Source organism: Podarcis muralis, chromosome 2, assembly GCF_964188315.1.
Source record: "Podarcis muralis chromosome 2, rPodMur119.hap1.1, whole genome shotgun sequence".
Lineage (NCBI taxonomy): Eukaryota > Metazoa > Chordata > Lepidosauria > Squamata > Lacertidae > Podarcis > Podarcis muralis.
The window spans coordinates 98,366,634-98,390,383 of record NC_135656.1 but is presented as its reverse complement, the minus strand read 5'-3'; the positions used below and the strand labels follow the sequence as shown (position 1 = coordinate 98,390,383).

Genomic DNA, 23,750 nt, shown 5'->3' with positions numbered 1-23,750 from the left:
CCCCCAAAAGGCTGGCATGTCAGAGGGAAAGGCTTTCATCTAGCCTTCTCCATGACATAATTGATCACACGGTATTTTTGTGTGTCTGAGTTGGCCCTGTGGGAACGATACAAAAGAAAATAAGATTACAGAGCTCATAATGACGTCAGCGTCCAAATACCTGAATAGGTGTGATAAAGGAAGGTGATTTTAAGATTCACCAACACCAGTGGAAGAAAAGCAACAAGCGACTCATGCGAAGGGAGGCAGAAAACTGACATAGGACGTGTTCTCTTTCTTGTTGCCTTCACCCCTAACTGTTGAGAACAACTGAACAATGGAAGAGACTAATCAGATAATTTGTGGAATCTCCACCCCAGGATTCATTTTTTTTTTTAAGGCATTGATGGATGAAGACCCACTGAAATGGTTTGACTTGGGGGCCAAGGGAGGCGGGGAAGCCTTCTACTGAAGAGGGAGTAGATTGCATTACTCTCAAAATCCCTCTCTACTTCGTAATTGAATTAACATCAGTTTGGCAAGTCAGGGGCCGATCAGCTATGACATGTAGTAAATGCTACATGCAGACAGGCAAATGGTCAGTACAGTTCAATATAGTAACACTGACTGCAACAGAAGCCTCAGGTGGAGTAGAGAAAAATCCTGCCTGCCCATTCACCCTCTGGCATGTGGTCCCAGCTTCTAAGACTCTCTAAACACTATTTCCGAATTTATCTTCTCCTTCTCTCTCCCAGCTCCCACCAGTTAGAGCAATCCTGGCAGTTGCTGCTGAGCCAAGCATTATGCCAGAACTACGTACACCTGGGTTTGCCAGGGCTGAGAGCATAAGGCTGCCTGTATTGCTGAGAAGTGGAGTTCTGTATTAACCCACATTCTCCAACCTGGTTCCCTTCAAATGTTTTCAACTACAACTGCCAGCCCAACCTAGCACAGCCATGCTGTTCTTAGTCCAAAAATCATGGAGGACACCAGCTTGGGAAAGGCTATGACAAGCCCTTTGATCTTGAGTTTGGGAAGCATAACCATAACCTCTCATTTACGTTCTTATTCATGGCTTGGTTTCCTAATCCGAGTGCTGCTGCTTTCATCAACAGAGAGTGACCTTAACTGTAAACAAGGTGCGGCCACAGCCATTGGTTGCTATGGGTGGGTAGAACTGTAGCATTATCTGAGCTGCTGCCTATGGATTTCCTAATCAGCTTTTAATACACGCACAGCTGGAGGATGAGATCATCCAAGCAGATGAGATGTTCCTGTGTTCTGAGCAGGTGTCTGTATATTTGCGCCTATCTGATTGCAGAGTATAATATGGACATCCTCCAACAGGGATGATGAATGGGGCTTTCAACAAAAGTGGAGGGATCCTCCTGAAGCTGCTATTCTCCACACAAAGCTAGCAATGCCCGACAAATCGCGACAGCTTGAATTCTACATCAATAAGCAAGCTGAACAGAGGGGAAAGGTTTTGGGGAGAACCCACGACCCATTCAGTTTAAGAGGAGGAAAGTATGAACAACTGCGACTTTGGCTGTGGCTCTACGCTTTTAAACTATTCCATTTTAAAAGACAAAAAAACGAAGCACGTGTGTATTCAGCTGTTCTCTATTTGCTACGCTGGTTTGCAATCTTTCCCTGAAGCAGCAGCAGCAGCAATGAAAAGGCTCAGAGAAGGAGTATTCAGGAGAAAAGTGTTAACACGACGTCAGCTAGCTTGAGTGAACATTCCTCCTACAGACACACTGAAGGTCTACTTGTGCTGCTGAAAGGTAGTGCAAAATAATAATTCCTAAAGCTGAAGAGACAAGATGAAAATCCTATGCCCATGAAAACAAGATTGAAATGGAGGAGATGCTCAGGAATGTCTAAAGTTGCTCTCTACCACTTCTATCAAAAATTTCCCCATGTCTTATTAATGCTTCTCCCCCCCCCCCCCCTTTGGGAATCACTGCTCCAGATACATGCTGCCACACACTGCCAATTTAAGTGCAGTTCTGATATAAAACCAGCTCTGCCCAGTGAAGAATTTAAATCCTATGTATGCTCCACTCCACTGCATACAGAAGAACAAGCCGGCCACAAAATATACAAACATTCCTGTGTCAGGGCTTGCCCTCCAAAGCAACCTCAAGATTACCAAGCTATGGCCAAGACTTACCACACACAAAACTTTCTGCAGCCACATCGAAAATGCTTCTGCCCTTTAATGACTCTGGGTGGGCGCAGGTAGCTTCCACAAACGGCTGCAGTTCCCTGTTGGTTAACCACTGCGGCAACCATTTCAGCTGACAATCACACAGGAAGCTCTCGCTGTTTATGCGGCTAGAAGGAAGCAAACAAAATGCAAAAGGGAAAAGTCTCCTGTGAAACTTGAAAGGGAATTTTAATGCAAACGGCAACCCAGATACTGACAAACGAAAAAATAATGGCTGCTAATAGGGCAGCCTTCCTGCCTTATATATACAGTGGTACCTCGAGTTACAAATGTCTCAGGTTACAAATGCTTCAGGTTACAAACTCCACTAACCTAGGAGAGTTACCTCGAGTTGAGAACTTTGCCCCAGGATGAGAACAGAAATCGTGTGCCGGCGGTGCAGTGGCAGCAAGAGGCCCCATTAGCAAAAGCACACGTTTAGTTAAGAACAGTTTCAGGTTAAGAACGGACCTCCGGAACGAATTAAGTTCGTAACTAGAGGTACAACTGTACACTGATCCTAAAGGAATCCCAGGCAACAGAATGGCGGAGAGTGTCTGCTGGTGGTATAGTAGACAAAACGTTGGCCTTGAGCTGAGCATTCAGGGTGAAGAGCAGGGGAATAATATATGAGACATTAATCTGACCCTGCACATGACCTTTATAAATAGCTGCTTGCCTGGTCACCCGGGGTGAGTATTAATTCACCGCAGGTGAACAACCCTTTTTTTAAACCGGAGATGGAATTGTTATTTGTTTCTTTCAGGTCATCCTGTGCCGCAAAGTTAGTATACATGAACTAGGAAGAAAAGGCTAATAGCTTTTAACTTGCTTGCTAGCCCCCTAAGAGAGGCAATATCTATCTGTGAAAGGCAGATATACCATCTGTCTTAACAGAGAGTAAGCGCTCCGTAAAAGTCCTTTGTGGGGAGGGAGGAAGCTAACTAAGACACTGTCCATCACCACATCTTGTGGCTGCAAACTCTGTAAACCAAGTTGCCTCTTTTCAGGTCTAGGGACATGGCTACTGCTATTTGTCAAATGGAAGCAAGCAATTACTTCTTACAGATCCTGAATATGATGATGAGTGCCTCTCTAAACTATGTTTTAAGTGAAATGGCATCTAATGGGAAAGTTCTTGGTTGGTACAATTCATAAGATCTTCGACAGTTGTATGCGTGCACACACACACACACACACACGTTCACCTGGAAACTGAGCTAATAAATTTAGATCCTGGACAACTAATATTGCTTGAACATATGGTAGAGCATAAAGCAGCGTATTAAGATTGGAAGGGGGGAGCCGGTTTGGAGATTATCATGAGACAGGATGTTTGGCAATGTACTAAACAAGATCCCACTGATGCAGCTGAAGAGTTAGATCTGCTAATGTAATTTTCCCAACCCTGAGAATAAGTGGGCACATGGGTCAAATTTTAAACCTGCTTATCACTGAAATGTCAGCATACACGAAATGTAGTTATAAAAGGAGAGACTGGTTTGCCACCAGAAATTAAGTAAGTCACTGAATGCTCTGCAAGGCTTGGGAAAAGGAGCCTAGATTTCCTGAACGGAGATGGATAAGGGCACAGATGCAGCCCAATGAAAGGACTGCTGAGAAGATCCTGTTTCACTCGTTACTGAATGTGAGACGAGTCTCTGACATCTGCTCTAGTGTAAAAATAGCTTGTGGGGGGTGGCAAGTGGAAAGCAGCAATAGTGGGAGCGTAGCTGGGGAGGGGGAGAGCAGCCGCTGGGGGGGGATGTCGCAACAATGGCCCAAAGATTACAGGATAAATCTTAACAGCCCCGCTCCCCATTACTTACAGTTCCTTCAGGTTCTTCAACTTAGCAAATGCATCCTCCTGAACAGAACGTATTGCATTATTTCCAAGATTCCTACAGAAAATAAAGCATTAAAAGAAACCAATACATATAAGTGTTAACAGTTTTTTTCACTCAACCAGATTTCATGTCAGTTTACTTCCTGTCAAATGGTTTATAGGTCTGCATTCCTTCATAATATTTCTACTCCTACTAATCAGAAGCTGTGTATAAATCAGGCAAGTGAACTAGTATATGTAAACAATGATTTATCATGACAGGAATGGGGGGCTCTGAGCTTTGGACTCTCCCACCCCCACCGCTACCCCTCCTGCCTGGCCATGATGAGATCTGAGGTTTTTGCTTCTGTTTACGATTAAGCGCAGTTTAGCATTACATCTAAACCATGGTTTGTTGAAATGAGCGAACCTCGTGATACATGACACAAAGATTAACCACAGTTTGTTGGGTTCAGACGTAATGCTAAACTGTGCTTAAAAAAAAAGCAAAAGCAAAACGTTTCCAACATCCATCTTATGGCTTTACCAGAAAAAGTGGGAGTGTGTTTGTTTGTTTAAAAAAATCCGCTGCCTAATTAACTGGGAACAGTTTGGCTTTTTTTGGTCAAACAACTTATTGCAAATTTGTCATGTTCCCAATGCCAGGAAAGGGAGAGGAAGACAAGACAGAAATATGAGGTGGGGGCTGAACTTTTGAAACGTTTCAAGCCTACAATATGGCAGTGTAAGGATCCATAATGCAGACATGGAGGCAATGCAGATGAACATGCCACTCAGTCAATGTTACCAGCCGATGCTGCTTGCCATATTGAGAGTTCATTTCAAACAGAGAGAGGTTATCTGTCAAAGCAAAAGCAACACACATGTGCTCCATTTCCTTGCTGCTGGTTGCCTTACAGCTTGCTTGGTTTCACTAGCAAAATAAACGGAGAGGGACTCCTGTGGAACTTGTTCCCTCTTGCATTTTAAACACAGAGACCCAGGTGGAGAGGAAGAACGGAGCTAAGGATTCTACCCCAGGATATTAGCAAAGGCAAAACGGAGCTTGAGAGCAAAGGGAATAATAACAGGTCACATTTCCCAGTAGGTTAGAATTTTTGCTGTGCCTCTTGTCTCAATAAATAAGATATACTCCATTGTGCGTTGTTGTTGTTATAAAATAAAATAATAGCATGCAAATTGGCCATGTGTTCTATAACTTTCTTCCTGGCAGGGAGAAGAAGAAAAAAGAGTCAACGTTGGAGCTGACTTATAATGAGAAGGAAGCAGCTGGCTCTCACAAACGGACTGGCTTCTCAGCTTACAAAGATGCTATTAAATTGCTCGCAGGCCTCTCCAGCAGCCACTTCTGGCAGGCTTCCCTTCTCCCACCCAGCCACTTCTCTTCAAAACTGCAAAGCATTGTGGGTTACTCACAGGTGTTCCAGGGCCTCCAAGCCTGAGAATGCCTCCTTGGCCACAGACTTGATCTTGTTTCCAAACAGAGTTCTGCAGTTTCAAAACACCCAGCGTCAGATAAGCAGTTTGGGGAGGTGGGGGGAAGGGGAGGGAGAGAGAGAGAGAGAGGAGAAAAAAGGAAAGAAAATGAAAAGACCCCAATTAGCGTGGCTGTATCTGATGAAACATCCCCATGTAAGGCACTGGAAATACGATCTGTGCAGATTAAGGAAGCCAAAGTATGCGTACTCTCTCTCCCGCCTTCCCTGAAATTAAATACTTTTATCTTTATTAGAACTTAATAGTGATGATAGCTTTACACGGGGCACGCTGTGCTGAATTAAGAAATGCAGGTTCGCTCGGGTTGCTGGGGAAAGGGGAGTCAGAATATGAGTTGACCTTCAGTTATCAGAAAAGAACACGGTTTAAACGAGACACTGGACTCGCCTCATTTCACTCCTGATCTTTTCGCAGCTGGTAATAAATGGCTTGCAATAGAGACCCAAATAATCCTGTGACTTCCTTGCCACACATCAGGTGGGCAGGGATGGGAGGAAGCCCTGAGAGCCTTCTGAAGAAACAGCTAAAACCATCACAGCGGATTTAGGTGATGCTCCAAGGGACAAGGTATCTTTGTCCTGCACACATCCCCCTCATCCCTCTAGAGACTATTTATTATGCACCTAAAACAAACTAGGCACTTTAGAGCATTAAAAGATATAAGGTGTCTTAGAGCAATGCCCACTGCCTAATAAAGCCCTTTATTTTAGGTTTTTAAAATTTATTTAACAAAATGTACTATACCTTTTAATTGTCAGTAAAATCTCTAAGCAGTTGATATAAGAGCTCCTTCTATGCTACCCATCTGATGGTAAATAACTGACCCTAACCATTCCACATGTTTCCCCCCCATGAAGAATTATATGGAGTAATTAGGTGTTTTAATTAAAGAGGGAACAATTTGTGTGGCAGCTGAATATTGATTTCTGTGACCACACAACACACAATGTGTTTTTAGGTAGATCATTTCTCCCCCGCTTTATCCCCATTAATTTTTTTCCAAACGAATGCACTTAAGCCTGTGACTGAGCCAGGGTGGGAGCCTGCACTTTTATAATATATAGAAAACTAATTTCTGGCTCAACCTTATTCATTTCTGGCTACCTGAGTCCAGGCCAAAGAGCCATGATGACCAAAAGGCTTGGTATTGCTAGCTTCTGCAGTTCAAAACGTTGAGTCATTACATCCCCAGATCCATGTGACTTGGCAAGCCACAGTCCCACTGCGGCGTATCATGTAGGTTTAGTTTTTAGCCTTCTGACTCTGTGCAATATGCTGCTGCCACATCCTCAACCATCCTCCGCAACATGAGAGCTAGCAGGTCTACTTTAAAAGTAAAAGTAAAAGCTATCCAAGTTACATTAAGTTCCAAGAGGAAGCGTTTGCTGCTCGGTCCCACCCTCCTCGTACATACAGAAATGCAGTATGGAGGCATTAGACCTGGCCTGGTCATGAAATCAAATCTGGATTCCCACAATCTGGGGAACGCTTTAGGGACTTTCTTATGTTGCTTAATAGCTGGGACTAAATTGGCACAGAGGTATCCTGTTATTTATATCTGATTTCAAGTGTTTTCCTTGGGTTGTTTTTTTAATGTAATGTAGCCTCATCCTGATTCCTGATGACAGAAGAGATTAAAATTCTACAATAAATCAACTCAGGAGTATTATATGATGAGTCCTGGAATGCTTATTGCATTTCAATTTTCACTAAGAGTATCCCGGTAACTCTCTACCCTGAATAAAGATGTGATGAAGCATGACAGCATGCCCAAGAATATGGAAGACTACGGGAGTCAGGAAGACACCCCACCTTGTGAATCTAGGACTGGAGCAATGGATAGATTCTGGGATAGGAATTCACCTGTGGGTAAACGGAGAAGATCAAAGCTGTCTTCTTTAGATATGCTGCTCTGTCTTGCTAGATTTCTCACACAGTATTCTTAGTTGCTCATATTCAGAACCTATACGGCTTCTGGCATTACTTTATCAAGGCCAGTATCTAGAAGTGGTAAGCAAACAGGCGGGAAAGGCAATGCAGCTCTCTTATTTCAGAACAAAACTGCACATCTGGCAATGTCCTGAAAACTGGAGGCAACAGGCTGAATCCAAACTGAGGGTGGAATTCAATGTTGTGCAGTTAAGACTGTTCCACTGGGCAAGCAGAAATGCTTGTGCCGATGGTGCAATCTCCCATCTCCTCTCCCTGTGTGTTCTATGCCCTCCTTAAACCTGTTCTAGGGGTTCCTCCAACCCTCCAGAACAGATTTAGGTGGCATGGGGGAAGAGACACAAGTAGACCTCATTCCGTGGATGCGACCACTTAGTTGAATTCCACCCCATGTGCCTAGCTTGGAACAGATGTGAGAGAAAGTTACCCTACTAAAGATCTTCCAGTCTGTAAAACCGAGAGCCCACTGTTGGAACTGATTCTGGAGATAAAACATTGGGCAGGGTCACCTCATAGCAATTCAGTTTCCATAAGCAAATTGCATGTGGACAGACAGCTCTACCTGGGCAAACTAAACATGTGGTGCTACTTGCAAATGGCCTGTCGTTGTTTCCAGAGCTGGGAACAGCCCATGTAATTATCTTTGTAGTTTATGTAAGCGACCCGCACATGTGGCCACTTCCACAAAGAACACACCCTGCAACTTTCAGATATGCCTTTCCTGGCACATTGCTTCTCAGCCACACCTAGCCAAAGCTAGTGGATCAGATGAGGAGTTGGCAAACAGTACGTAGGAAACGGCAACTTGGCTGCATGAACTAACTATCCCACGTACGCCAACCCAAGCCTTGTCAATGCTTCAGCTCCTGTGCTTCTTCTCGGTTTAGTCCTTAAAAGCAGCATTTGGGTAAAAAGCTCATACGTCTGTTCTCCAAGACAGGTATTTCCGCTATACGTAACCCAGTACTGCATTCTCACAAAACTGTGTCTCAAGAGGGCAAATAATAATAATTCCAAAAAATATATATATATGATGACCAGACGAGAGGAGCTAATTGCGGCTTGAACTTTTGAGGGGCTTGGCAAAGATGTTTGGGAACCCCTCCCCCCTCTAAACAGTTTAGGGTTAGCCTGTGCTCTTCCTGATCCATTGTTGAGATGTTATGGAGTTAGGTCATGTCCTCACTTCAGATCATAAGAAATGGATTTAATTGCCATGGTTTCCCTCAATGGAGCACTGGGAACTGCAGAGGTGTGAGAAAGCCAAATTTCTGACAAGAGTATTCTGAGCACTTTTTCCTGAGTATTTCCAGGAGTTTCTTAACAGGCAGCTCTATCATTGGGGACTGAAAAGGGAACCAACGCCCCTTTTCAAGGCATTATGGCAGCCTGAATAATTAGACTGCCTTCTGTCTCTTTTTGTAATATATGGACCAATCGTCTGACATTGTATAAAGCAGCTTCCTAGTTGGACAAGTCCTTCCCACATAGCTGACCTATTTTCTGCCAGCCCTGGATTTCAAGCTTTAATTCTGGTTGCATGTTGGCTGCTTGCTAGCTGCTGCTGCTGCTTCCCATCCCTGCTCCAAAAAAGTAAACACAATAGCTATCTCATGGGAAAGAAGGAAACTAGTCCACATAGCCGACTATGTAGAAGCACCCTGTTGCCTGGCTGCAGTCCAAACAGAAATGTGGCAGTCCAAAGCATTATGTGACTCGATTCAGGCTCCCCTTCTTCGCTCTTAAGCCTGAACTTTATGCAAGGCTTTCTCTGAACTTGGCTGAGACCCTACTGCACAGCCCTCTGTGGCCTAGCTGAGAGGTTAGACCGCATCCTCAGCTCAATACCAGATAAATGAAGCTGGTTTTAGTTCCTCAGTGATGGTCGAGCCTGCCTTTTTATTGAGGTCATTGTCCAAGGAACAGTAGCCGATTAACAGGGACAGGGCCTTCTCAGTGGTGGCACCCAAGCTGTAGAACAGCTTCCCGAGAGACATTCACTTGGCACCATTCAGTTTGGCTCCCAAGTAAAAAAATCTCTTATTCTGGAGGACTTTTTAATGATAGGTAATTGAAGGTTCTTCTGCTCTCCTTCAGAGTTTTCAATCGTTTGAATTTTAGTTCTTTCACTGTGTTCGTGGCATTATTTTAATTTTTTTTAAATGAAAAACAAGATTTGCATTTCTTGTGCTCGTTTTGGCCTGTTTTTCACTTGCCTTGAGAGTGTATTAACTTATAGTCTGTGTGTGTGGTTTGGAAGCTGCACGGTCAGGGAAAAAACAATGCTGTCCAGGGTTGTAAAGACTGCGGAGAGAATAATTGGGTGCACTCTTCCCACTTTGAATCAAATCTATGCTTCCAGGTGTCATAAGAAAGCTGCAGAGATCATGCAGGATAGTATGCACGCCGGAAATGATCTCTTTCAGCTTCTGCCTTCTGGAAGAAGGTATAGGGGTTATAAAGACTAGGACTAGCCGCCTGAGAAACAGTTTTTATCCTAATGCGATTTTGGTTTTAAACGCAGTGTAAGGTAGTCTCTGTGGGAGTATATTGTATTTAATTATGGGGTATCAGAGTTTTTAGGGGGTTAACCAGGCTGGGATAGCTGGAATAGCAGGCTTGTTGGTTTTTGAATGTCTGATGTAGATATTTTCAATTTCATTGTTCTGTATGGGACAACGACAATAAAGATTATCGTATCGCCTTCTATTAAGAAGAGAGGTGGGTATTTTGAATACAAAGCCTCAATAATCAGTAAGGGTGAGTAGAATTGCGTTCACTCTTCTTCCAAGGCACTGTTGTAATGCAGGGCCCGCTCCCCCCCCCCCAGTGTGAAGGGCCTCATCCATAATGCAGGGAAGGCTAGCGACTTGGCCTGCCCCTTTCTCCCCGTTTAACACCTCCGATATGGCACTGCAGGGCTCGTTGAGAAACCCTTTCAGAAGCTTATCCACAACAGATCAAAAGGGGAGCAGCTTTTAAAGCCATCTCCAAAGTGCTGAGGTAATTATTAATTCATTCGAAGGTTTCCTCCTAAGTGTCTGCCTGCCCCCCACCCCACGCCTCCCCCTTATGCTAATCCATTTGGTCGACAGTTTAAACACAGGACCCTGCCTGACGGAAAAATAATGCTTATCATATACCCAAGTTAATCTTTGATGACTTTTTAATGAATAGCTGCAAATAACCCACCAATAATCTAACAATTACGGTCTAAAGTAAGTCGTGAGCCAAAGAGTGTGTGCGTGTGTGTTTCTTAAACTATACCACTTGACACCACAGACTCCTCTGAGCTTATCAGCTGCTGACAATTCACTGAAATCTTAAAATACTGCACTTAACACCAAAATGGAGGGGGCGGGAAGAAGTGGGGGTATTAATGTGATTTTGCTGGCATGGCTACATATTAGGCTACGGCTATGCATTTTCCCAGAGAAGGAGAAAATGCCAGAGTCCGTTTATGGAGTTGGCAAAATCTGGGTTCTGTGGCCTTTTGTGGTTGCTTGGCAACTGTTTTAAAGGGTTCCAACAACTTCCAATTTGAAGTGAGGGAAGAAAGTCACACACACACACACACACCTTTCAGCAATGGCAATACTTATTTCTAACCAAGTGTGCCAAGCTGAAGACTGTTCCAATAGGGTCTAAACACTCTGAAATAGGAAGCTGGGAGCCAACCACCTCAGGCCCAGCTGCTAGGTTGCCTCTGCAAGCCTCCCTTGCCTGTATGCAGGATGTGTGGCTTTTGAGAGGTCAATACTTAGCTTATCTGATCCCTTCCGTTTTCTAATCCCAACAAAGTCCTCTTGGTTCACTGCCGGATCGTGGGTGAAACTCAACCTGTCCAGCCTCTTGCGACAGGCCCATCCTGCAACCATTTCGGGAGCTACTTCCTGCCACCTGGTTCCTACCTACACATGAAACCCTGTAAAACGGGACCATCGTTTTGGAGTCTCCATGTTGTCCTGGGGCTGTGCTGCTTTAAGAAGCACCTGAGCCTTACTCTCTTACTACAGTACAATTCAAGAATCTTACTATAAACTGACCCATTGCCTGCCTACTCCTTAGCTGGAAGAATGGGTTAAACAGTGGGAGTGATCCCTCTTCTTGCGCTTTTTACCATCCTTATGTTACATGGCGGGGGAGGGGGGGAAGTTGTTGTTTTTGTTTGTTACTATGGCATGGGTTTTTTTTGGGGGGGGGGTATATTGTAAGCCTCCCTGTGAGCCTCAGATGAAGGGAGGCATATAAATTTAATAAATAATAATTAACAATAATAATCTCAACACAAAGGAGAGGCTTGTGGCTTGTCCTGGATTCAGAATTGCAACATGAAAAAAAAGAGAAAACTATTCATCCACTACAGTCTTGAGATTTCCACTGGCAAGCATGGGTGGAGTTGATACTGAATTTCACCATATCCTATGCTTTGCTGTGGTGAAATGGGCAGGGCAGTCATCAACACAGAGGTATTTGGGTTTTTTTAATCCCACCTACAGTGGCGCTGTGGGTTAAACCGCAGAGCCTAGGACTTGCCGATCAGAAGGTCGGCGGTTCGAATCCCCAAGACGGGGTGAGCTCCCGTTGTTCGGTCCCTGCTCCTGCCAACCTAGCAGTTCGAAAGCACGTCAAAGTGCAAGTAGATAAATAGGTACCGCTCCAGAGGGAAGGTAAACAGCGTTTCCGTGCGCTGCTCTGGTTCGCCAGAAGCGGCTTAGTCATGCTGGCCACATGACCCGGAAGCTGTACGCTGGCTCCCTCGGCCAATAAAGCGAGATGAGCACCGCAACCCCAGAGTCGGCCACGACTGGATCTAATGATTAGGGGTTCCTTTACCTTTACCTTTACCCTAAAGCTAAAAGGAGGGAAATGCTTTGCGCTGGAGCTGGTGTAAAGTCAATGAGGGCATGGCCATGGAAGGGAGGAGCACAATTGTATCATGTCCTAAACCTCTTCAATCTATACTGCGTACTGCAGAGGATGCAACATAAGTATGCATCTCCCATGTGCTGCCATGTTTCACTTACTACACTCATTTCAACTACACCCATTTCAACAGTACAGGGCAGCTATATAGCCTGAAGTGATTCACCAGCGTATCCGAAACTTCTGCCAAACCCTATAGCCTCTTTACTAATGGATCTCAAGTGTAGTGTTGTGCCTACAGTCCACAACCCAAGTACATGTCTGATAAAATCAGCACTGAACACCAAAAACAGAATTTCCACAAAGTCTACAGCATTCTCAGGTTTGTTAGCACACTGGCAGATGCTGAACAGCAGGAAATTAGAAATTCGAGAAGAGTATAAAAAGATATTGGGTTTTGTAACCAATTTACAGTTCAAGGTTGATATGAATAAAAGAACCGCGTACAATTCTAAGAATCCCAAAATCATTCAGAGAAACGAAACCGTGACTAAGACATATGCTGCACAATGAAAACATTTAATGAGCACCCAGGAACTACGTGCAACGTGATCTTCAACAGATTCTTCCCCTTCTCCCCTTCCATTGCTAAAAGACATGCTATGCTGTGTTTAGCGCAAGAAGAAAAAAGGACTGTACAAAAACCACCCTTTACAAAAAACAAAAAAACAAAACATCTTAAGACACTCACAGCATGCTTAAGTTTTTCAGCCCTGTAAAGGCCCCGCTGATGTCTTCTATTGTGCCTGAAATCTCGTTATGGTCCAGATCCCTGGAGAGAAGACGACAAAAGAAAACCCGCAATCAATTTCGCAGTTTGTGAGCAAAATGTTAAAAGAGCCTAAGGGTAACTTTTAGGAAGAGTTTACCAAAGGGCTCTCCTTTTGTCCCCAAGGCATACGGTTTTTATCAGGACGGCCCAGTACTTGCAGAAAAAGGAAAAATTAACCTTAACTGAATAGGTCTAGCCTCTTCCATACTGCTTTATTTAATAATAATTTTAAAAAACCAAAGTGAAGCTGCTTCTTGCTGTCTCTCTGTGCCTCAAATAGATTTTGGTTTCTCTCCTTCTGGTGCCCAAGTTGGGTTGTTGTTTTTCTCCTTTTTTTGCTGTCAGAACAACAAAGGACTGGAGCTTTATTCCAAATCAGACAAAAATCAGGAAGAGAACAATCAAAACCACAATCACCGTGCAAGAACTGGCACGGAGATTGCATCCCAAGCATCAGGGTGTTTGCTGGGTGTGTCGACACAGATGTGGCTATTGGAAAGAATTCTGTGCAGATAGAAGCCAAAAGAATAAATAAATGATGTAATCAACACACCTGGCTAGCGTATAAACAGTGGTGAAACAGTGAGAAGGAAAGAAGCAGCGCCTAAGCAAATATGGCAACGTCTTTTAAAAAAAGTTCACTCAGAGACCAGGTTACATCAGCACAATTAGCAGCAAACGCAAACCTTTATTTCTTTGAGCCACACTATATTTGGTTCTACACATGCCACAAAGGCAGTTTTACTCCAGTCAAGTGTCCTCCCTATTTCCCCTACTTCTCTTTTTGCAGATTTATCTTTGGAGGAGTGGGAAAAGGTGGACTCTCATAATGCCATATTGGCTAAGGACATTTTGGGAACCTTGGCCATGAGTGAGATTTCTGCAGCAAACTTTTTTAGTTGGTTGGTTGACCTCTACATTGCATTTTCTATAAAAGGACAGAGAGAGAAAAGACATGGCTTGTTGCTATGCTGGTTCTTCCAAAGGAACCTGAAATGTCTTTTAATGCCAAGAGATGAAAAGTTGGGGGGGGGGGCGCGTACTTTCACACACAAAGTATAGGGATTCAGTATTCCGGCCCAGTTTTCCCTGCATTCAACTTTGCTTTCTCCCAGCCCCTGTTGCCAATTTCCTATTCTTTCTGGCTGGCTGGCCCTGAATGCACACTGCCTTGTTAATCATTCTGCTGTGAGGTCCCTGGGCCTGACCTCTATTTGAATAGCTTCGCATTTCAGCAGTTTCACACCCACCAAAGGCTTGTCAACAATAGGCTGTAATTAAAGCATGCCCGGCTCTTTTTCACCAGGTGCAGGACCCAATGGGCCTTCTTCTTGATTCAATTAGAACTTGCTCTCCCACCCTCACTTTCTCTCTGGGCAGTGGACACAAAAGGGGACCCACGAATCAGCTGCAATCCAAAACAGCTTTTTTTTTTTTTTTTTTTTTTTTTTTGCTTTGGGAAAGCCTTTCGTCCTTTTTGGTGCCAGCTGCCTAGGAGAAGGGCCTTTCTGAAAGCATGCATGGGACCGAAAAGTGGTTCTCGGAAAAGGCAAAGGAACATAAAAGCGCTTCCTCCCTCTGCTCGATAAAAGGAATAAATGGCTGCACAGCGCGGTAGCTAAGGAGGGAAGTTCTTGCTTCCTTTCAAATAAGCCAGCGCCTCAACAAAGCTTAGAATATAATAATAATAATAGCAACAACAACAACGAGCGTTGTTCATTTGTCTCAAATAAAATGTGTGTCTTTCCTTTTGGGGGGGGAAAGAAAATTAATCCCATAGATGCTGGCCACAGCGCAAAACCATGCCGGAAAACTGGCACTAAGGATTTCATGACACTGGGGATTAATAATTATGCGTGCATAATCACAAGGCATTAAAAGCCAAGATAAATTGTGGGAAAGAAGCAGCCACAGCATCGCTAGCTCCTATATATTCCAGCTGAGAATGAAGTATTCCATCAAAGACAGCAGTAGTGTAACAGGGTTTTGTTTTTGTTGTTTTTTTAGTCACACTAAGCATGGGAAACTGGAAAGGGGACCCTTGTTCTCAGGCAGGAAAGCTCTACCACTATTTATGCTATGGCTTTGTGTCTTATTGAAACAGAAAAGAAGAAAAAGGACGCAAGCAAATATAAGAAGCAGTCCCTTTTGTTGCCCCAGGGGCCGATCTAACGGGACAGAAAAGGTAAAACTGAAACACGTACAGAAGTCGCAAGCTTTTGAGTCCTTTGAATGCTCCCTCGGCAATGTGACTGATGTAGTTGTGGCTCAGCTGAAGTATCTGCAGGCCCCCCAGGTCTGCCAAGCTCCCCTCATCCAGCCTGGTTAGGTTGTTAAACGACAAGGACCTGAAAACAAGAAGCAGAATATCAGTGTAAGTTCTCATTTGTTTCTTTCACACAGGCTCCACTCTGCTTCGCAGCACCTCTGTTCCGACAAGAATGGTTATGTAAATCATATCATCAACACTGCGGGGGAAAGGGTCTAAACTACCTCAAATAGGCAAAGTGTATCGCAATAGGGTCTTCCTTGGGGGTGGCCCCACAAGTACAGAAATCAATCTGTTCTGGGGTTAAGCAGGCTCTCTTGTAGCCTCGAAGAGCTACATTTTCACTTAGGCCTTGGATGTATAATATAAGCTAGGGTCATACACTAGTGCTGCAAACAATGTGACCAACTGGGTTTTACTACTAGTCTTAAGGCTTTCCTTAAGCAGGAAGGGACCTTTACATTTTGAGAGCAACATCTTATTTCTACAAAGCAACCTAAGAAGCATTTTATTTTCATGAGCACACTGTTATTTCAGAGTGTATTATGATTATTATTAATTTTGCCTACTTCTAGATCTCTGCATTTCTCTTACAGATTTGCCCCTCACCACCGCTGGCATGAAAAAGAAGAAAAGGCGCCTTGGGTGTGCATGAAAGTTAACAGCATATGCCAAAGCCTAAGTCAAAACAGACACATTTTTAAGTACTCAGAGTGTCATTCCTTGGCAAATAAGCTGTCTGTCTTTTGTAAGCATGAGCAAAGGCAGCAGTGGTGCAATGAAGAACACTGGAAGAAATTCAGGAGAGATTAATGGCTTTCAAGAAGGCATGGGACAACATACATTTGGTTCCTAAAGAGGCTGGAGTGTTGAATTATGAAGAAATGGCAGCCAGTCAAAATTATTTCTTCACCTGCGATGAAAGAATGTTTCAAAGGGTGGGCAGAGGGAGGGAGAAAAAGAAATCCAATGCCAGCAGGTAATGCTAAACTTGATTTTTTTTTGGGGGGGGAACCCTTCCCTTTGATATTCTGCATAGGTGTTTCCTGTCAGAACTGGCAGAGGCATGTTTCTTTCCTGACGTCATCTGCAGATAGCCAAGAGCAAACTTCAGAATATCACTTCAGAATATCCATCATTATAGCTGTAGCCAACTGGAAAGATGCATGTGCCTGGCACGCATTCTAACACTGCTTTCTCCACTCTTTCTGCATATTTGAAATGCAGCAAGAGCAAGCAATTGCCAGAGCAGTGCACAAGGCAGTGGGTTCCTAAGCCAGGGGGAGATTTACCGTATTTAAAATATTTATATACTACCTTTTTATCAAAAATTTCAAGGTGGTTAAAAAAATATATAGGACAAGCAAAACCATTAAAAAACAACAACCAGCAGCCAATGAAAATTAAAAGACAGAGAATTTGTCTGGCAACTCAAGGACAACAAAACTGGTGTCAGGCATACCACCTTGTAGAACCATGTCACACCATAAAGACATTTTCCTTTGCTGAAACAGCTATAATTTCTGATGAAGGGAATATATGGAGAAAGGCATCCATTGTTGATCTTCAAGTGCAAGCAGGATGGCATGGGAGGAGGCGGCCCTTCACCTTCTTGGGTCCCAAATCATTTGGCACCAGCCCTTTGAACTGGGCCCAGAAATGAACAGGCAGCCAGGGAGCTTCTTTCAAAACTGGTGGGGCATGATGTGATGTGCGTGAGCAAGTGCCAGTCAAAACTATGGCTGCTGCCCGCATTCTGCACTAACTGAAGTTTCAGAAATGTTTCCACAGGCAGCCCTACACATACAGCACACTGCAGGAATCCAAACAGGACATTACGAGAGCATGGATAAAACGTGCCAGGCACTGGGTGCTTTTGCCTGTTAATAGCTACTTTTACTGCCGCCCGTTAGCAACTTCAAGAGAGACAACTCACAGTTCGCTCAGCTTCTGACAGAAGCGCCATCCAGCCGGGTTGATATGGGAAATCAAGTTGTTACGGAGATGGAAATGCTGGAGAGACCCAAGTCCATACAGGGAGCCGCTGTTCACCTCTGTGAGGGCGTTGTACTCCAGATTCCTGGAAGCACAGGCAGTTTAAACATATTACACACCAGTTCACATCTCACATGCATGTACTTAAAGAAGCAAAAAACAACCCATGTACAAAACGCCACATTTATTTCTTAATTCCCACCTCCACTCCGCCAGCCCACAATACCTCTTAAGACCAAGAACATGCCACCTTGGTCTTCCCCAAAGCCAGCTGCCAGCTTTAGCGTGCCATTATTTGGGTTTGGTCCCAGAGGTACAGTAATCTCCCATTAATGCCCTCCTTTCTAGGCTAATAGCTCAATCTCAGGCAGGTGCATTCAGAAGTAAGTTCCACTGTGTTCAATGGGCATGCATGCATAAGCTTGTGGCTTTAGAGTAAAAGAAGTCATAGAATCATAGACTCTTACAAGTCCAACTCCCTGCAACGCGGAATCTCAGCTAAAGCATCCAAGACAGATGGCCATTCAACCTCTGCTTAAAAACCTCCAAGGAAGGAGAGTCCACCACTTCTTGTGGGAGCCTGTTCCACTGCCGAACAGCTCTTACTGTCAGAAAGTTTTTTTCCGAATGTTTAGTCGGAATCTCCTTTCTTGCAACTTGAAGCCATTGGTTCAAGTCCTGCCCTCCAGAGCAGGAGAAAACAAGCACGCTCCCTGTCCCACGCGACAGCCCTTAAGATATTTGAAGATGGCTATCCTATCTTTGTGGACAGAGGTGACTTGATAGCCAAAGTGCATCTCTACGAAAGCCTTAGTACACCAATGCTACTGTAAGTTGCATGCCAGAATTACCCACCAGGCAACTGCAGCACATGCCTAGAAGTTATGAGTAATAACCATCTTTTAACTTACAGAACTTGCATTTTGGCCAGACCCCAGAAAGCACCATCGGTCAGCTTGCTTATGTTGTTTCGCTGGAGCTTCAGAACTTCTAATCTGTCCAGTCCTTGAAACGTCAGGCCATCTATCAGACGAATGCGATTCCGGTTCAGCTCCCTAAAATTGCCAACAGCACAGAAGGGTGTTAAAAGACCATTGTTTTCCAGTGGGTTGAGGATGGGGGAACAAGAACCAAAAACCTCTGCTGCTCTTAACACACGTTGTTTGAAGGACATGAAACAAGAGAGTGCCTATACTTTGGATCTGAAGCATTGTATCCAAGTATACACAGCCCTTTGGTGAACAGAAGAGACTTCTGGGTCCAACCCTATCGAGACCAAGACCACTCTCAACATTACTTTGAGCTTTTGTATTAAGAGTCTCTGGACAGCTACAGAAATAATTTAATTGAGGTTGCCCAGAGAACAATATTTAATGTGCAACTATGAATCTAGCATAAGAGGCTGGAGAAGGGGCACTGCTGATGAGGTGGCCTTCTGAGCAGTGAGCATTGCTGCTGGTTCTTGAAAAAGGGATGGGAAGTAGGGAGCAATGTGGTGGCAGAAAAGTCAGGTTGGCTCCATCCCCAAGCCTTCTCCTTCACAGGAACCAGCAGTAATATTCACCTGTGTTCAGAACGTAGGTGAGCAACGCTGCCTCACCTGTGCTGCCCTACGGATCACTACTGCTATATACAGTAGCCTCTCCATAGCTGCACAGCATTAGAAGCTGGGTTGTTATCTTTGAATGCCCTAAAAATATTCAAAGAAGAAAGGTTATCACAGAGGAAAACTGGACTCCAGTTTTCTGCACAGGATTTGCAGCGAAGGAAACAGGAATCTTCTATCAATCCACAGTCTGAACAGGTGACCAGTTACTTTCACCAGAGGGAAGTGCCTGACCGAAATCTTACTTGTTAGCTTGTGTAAAATTTAAAAGAGATTCACAAGTTATTTTGTCTCTTCATATAAAAATCTCCATTGTGTGTGGGTTTTTTTAATGTCAATTGAAATCATATATTAAATGGTGTGCGATCCCGCCTTTAAGTCGGGTTCCAAGCGTTTAGAAAGCAGCAAGCGAATGTTGAAGCCAAAGGTCAATTATCTGCGCACAAAGCACCTTCGCAGATGCAGATGTGTATTTGTGATCAAATGCAGCCCACACTACGCTCTGACTGCACAAACAACGACGTGTGTGCTAACTCATCAAAAGCACCATTTTGCCCATCTAAATGTCAACCGCACACTTTAACAGCCTTCCCTCGTTGTAGTTTTATTACCAAATAAAAGACCCATGTGTGGTCTTGAAAACAGGGTTTCGAGAAAGCCCTCTGACCTAATTCGCTTTCACTGCCCTCTTGTGAAACAAAGGGAGTAACAAAAAGGAACAAGAAAAATAAATGCACCGGCTGGATTGACTAGTGCAGTGGTCGCCATTGTGTGTTCTAAGCAATTAATGCTATTATTATTATTATTATTATTATTATTATTATTATTATTATTATTATTATTACTCTTTTCAAATTACACTCCCAACAGGGCTTTCTCTCTCTCTTTTTTTTTAAAAAAAAGTCAAGGCCATGCAAGGCCACCAGGAAAAACCCCAACCTATTCCTAATTTGCTTTATTAGGTGTCACCATAGGGCCATTAAAATATAGTTTATCCAACATTTTATGGACGTGAAGGAGGATTGCATTTGGCGAGCATGTCCTCAGGGAACGTTTGTCTCCATAAAGTTTGGTTGCCCATAATTAAACTGCACATTTCTACTCACAGTTGTGTTAGCTTGGGCAGCTTGAATGCTTTAGCAGGAAGCTGGGTGATCCTGTTTTTACTCAGGCGAAGCGTTAGAAGGGATCGTGACAGGCTATCAAAAGCCTTGGTCTCCAGGATGCTGATTCTGTTGCTCCCCAGGTGCCTGTAATAATTCATCACAGAACATTTAAACGGCTATGTCAGAGGTATTGGCTGTTCACTCTTTATCTGAGTGGTTGGTGACATTAGACACATCGTGCGTTTTTTATTATTTTAAAAAATCCAATGTTTTCCACCCTCCACAGACAAGACAAGCCGATTTTTCCATTAGCACAATTTAGACAGCTGATGATAAGAGATCCCCAGAGGGACCTCAGCACCTTCAACCTCCCAGAGGAATCAGTAGCTGACACATCCCATGTCAGAAGTGAAGGGGTACAGAGCAAACATATACTATAGCCTAGCAGGAAGAGTGCAATTATTGGAATTTAGCATCTATCTTCAGTTTGACTTAAATACCGGCTCATACTACATAGCTTCTATTTTTAGATGCGTTTTTGTTTTTTGTTTTAACAGGACCCAAAGTCCATCAAACAGAGCCAAGTGCAAAACGAGGGCTTGCAGGATGGCAGAGCAAGATGCAAAAGGCTGACTCAGGAGGAACAGTATAAACACTGACAATTAGGAAACACTGGCCTGTGAGCCAGTGTTGGAGAACAGCCTTTACCAAAGGTGTCCTGGACTCTGAAGATGCTCAAACTCAGGACAAAAGGGAGAAATGTGCTAAGAGGAAGGCACATTTGGTAAACCCTCATCGTTATCAACTCCCACCCGGAAACCTATGTCCCCACTGTGGAAGGACGTGTGGATCCAGAACTGGCCTTCACTTCACTGTTAAGACCATGTTCATGGAAGACAATCTTACTCAGCTATGAGTGATCGCCAAAGAAGAAGAAGAAGTAACCCATCAACTGGGATAACTAGGATAAACAAGTATAAATCTCCATCCAATTTGCTACACACCAGGTGATTAAAATAGCCTAGCCTGTATGTGTGTAAGGAGGTGTGGGGAGAGAAGAGCCTTTTGTTGTTGCTATTGCTGAACAACTGACAATCAAAATCCCTAGGAATTCACCCAGTAATCTAGCCAGTGGTATTTCAATCTATGTTCTGTCCACCCCTACTCAATTTCAATAATGCATAGTGAAAAGTGAAAGACACTGTATTCTTAGCACTCAGTTTCATTTCACAGCATTAAACGTTGTAGCTCTTGAGGGTCACATAACGCAATGTTTACAAAAATATGTCTTTACCAGTACAATTTTTTGCCTCTGAACTTCTGCTGCAGACCATTTTGTAGAAAATAAAAATCAGAAAACCGCCGCACATCAACGTTCAGTATAGTTCAGCTGTGACATAATCCAAGCCAGAAGTCACAATTTGTATTTCTCCTTTCTTTATAAAAACAGACATTTACAACCGTGTACAACCCTGCAGCACGAGCATTTTCATAATATGTGATGCAGTAAAAAGAGAGCAGAGAAGTTTTGATTAAAAATCCCATACAAATAATTGGCACTTGGCCTCTCTCTTAGTGGTGCACAATCAAGCTTCTGTGGCTCATTCTCTTCCCCAACCCCTGCTCTCCACTGCCCCCCCCCCCCAACCCTGTTCTCTTTGCTACAGCAAGTGGGAATAAGAGAATGCAGCAGCCTCGCGACCAAAGACCCCTGCCTTGGATTACTGCTGTGTTCAGCTTTCTTGCTCCATCATATGTCTGTTTAAAACTGTCAGAAGAGAGCAAGCGAAAGGAACAACAAGGAGTTTTTTCAACCCGCATCATACGTAACGTGATCACTTAAAGAACCGAGATAATATGCGCGCGCACACACACAAAAGGACAAGCAACACACAGCTGATTTATAATCCATCCCTGTAATCCAATTTTAAAAGAAATAGGTTTTAAAAGTCAGCCTTTGGTGTATAAACAGATACTTTCCCATAAAATGTTTAAATAAAAAAAATGTGGGGTGGGGAGAACTTACAGATCCTTTATACGAAGCCCCACTGGAAAACAGCCACTTCGGATTTCCGTGATGTTATTCGAGCTCAGATCTAACGTTCCCAGGGCAATATAGGGCTCCAGTTGGCTCGCTTCAATGCTGGAGATCTTGTTGCGATTCCTACAATACAGAAAGGAGGAGAATCTGACATAATCCACTTTTCCCTCCCTTGTGTTAAAAATAAGTACTAGCATCTAATAAACAAGTCTCTCCTAACTTGTTTGGCTCCAGGATGGCATGCAGTCCATTTTATGGAGACAATTAGATTAGATTATTATTATTATTATTATTATTATTATTATTATTATTATTAAAGGTATGAGAATACCTTTTATTAGACAGGTATATGCTGGCATAGACAAGCTTTCAAGTTACACCAGGCAGAATAGGAGGAAGACTTCAAAGCTATTCGTTTAGATGTAATACAAGAACAAGGCCATATGAGAGGCCTCCTACCTACAAGCTGGGGAAGGGTGAGATATATAGTCAAACGGAGCAAAGTAATGTAAATTCCTTTCAGTCACTTCCGCTGTATAAAACTATGCATTGCCCAGATGGAATGACACAAGGCAGGTGTGTGTGTAAGTAAAACCTACTGGAATTTTGCAACATATCAGCCAATGGTCTTTAACTCCATCCTCATCAGTGTGTGGTTACCTGCATTTGACGGAAGCACCAGAGTTAGTCTAAACTGACTCTCTGTGTTGATCGGAGACCAGAAGCCAGGAATGAGTAGTGTGAAGAAACAGTACCGATACCAGGGAGCAGGGGTCCACAGAAGAATCTTATTTTGTCACCAATGTCGGATAAACCACTTTCATCAACCTGATTTGGCCACACTATAGGCATCTAGGACCATTTAAGTAAAATCAACCAACTATACTCGAGCGCCATTTCTGTCATAAGCACACAAAGCAGACCCATAGGCAGTTGGGACCCACTGCAGTGCCACCCTCTGTCCTAGGTGGACCTCAACAGCTTCCCCCACTCCCACCAAGCTCAACAACTACCTAGTTATGGTCTAATTTGGCTGGAGAAAATTATACTAAATGTGAGGTGTTGTTTTTTTTGTGGTTATTGTTTAGAGGAGATGGAGCTGTTAATTAAAAGAGCTCCACCACCATTTGCAGAGTGGGGTAAGGAAATCAGTCAAGACTACAACCATGCTAGTTTGGGTGTAGCCCAAACGACATTGATTTCTATCTTGTCACTCGTCCACCTACTTGCCATTTAGAGCCTATTCAAGTTGCACCATCGGTTGTCATCGTAGGGGAGAGCAGGTAGGGTGACAGTCAAGATTGCACCTTGCGGCAAACAAACACCCAACCTTCCTAGCCTCTGCAACACCATACCTTTCCCGAAAACAGTCGTACCTTTGAAGTCCATTCGACTTCCAAAATGTTTGGAAACCAAAACACAGCTTCTGATTGGCTGTAGGAAGCTCCTGCAGCCAATCGGAAGCCCCATCGGATGTTCGGGTTCCAAAGAATGTTCGCAAACCAGAACAGCCATTTCCGGGTTTGCAGCATTCAGGAGCCAAAACGTTCA

At 43.7% G+C, this 23,750-nt stretch overlaps 1 protein-coding gene across 1 annotated transcript in view; it reads right to left on the bottom strand.

The window, feature by feature from the left end:
* Positions 1–23,750, bottom strand: part of LRIG1 (leucine rich repeats and immunoglobulin like domains 1) — a 122,910-nt gene that overhangs the window by 13,661 nt on the left and 85,499 nt on the right. Inside the window, exons 4-12 of the mRNA XM_028719454.2 lie at positions 22,185–22,322; positions 20,159–20,302; positions 18,358–18,501; positions 17,388–17,531; positions 15,387–15,530; positions 13,102–13,182; positions 5,454–5,525; positions 4,021–4,092; positions 2,156–2,319 (exon numbers count right to left, since the gene is read on the bottom strand). Coding sequence (XP_028575287.2) covers positions 2,156–2,319; positions 4,021–4,092; positions 5,454–5,525; positions 13,102–13,182; positions 15,387–15,530; positions 17,388–17,531; positions 18,358–18,501; positions 20,159–20,302; positions 22,185–22,322 — 1,103 coding nt within the window. The remainder of the gene's footprint in view (positions 1–2,155; positions 2,320–4,020; positions 4,093–5,453; positions 5,526–13,101; positions 13,183–15,386; positions 15,531–17,387; positions 17,532–18,357; positions 18,502–20,158; positions 20,303–22,184; positions 22,323–23,750) is intronic.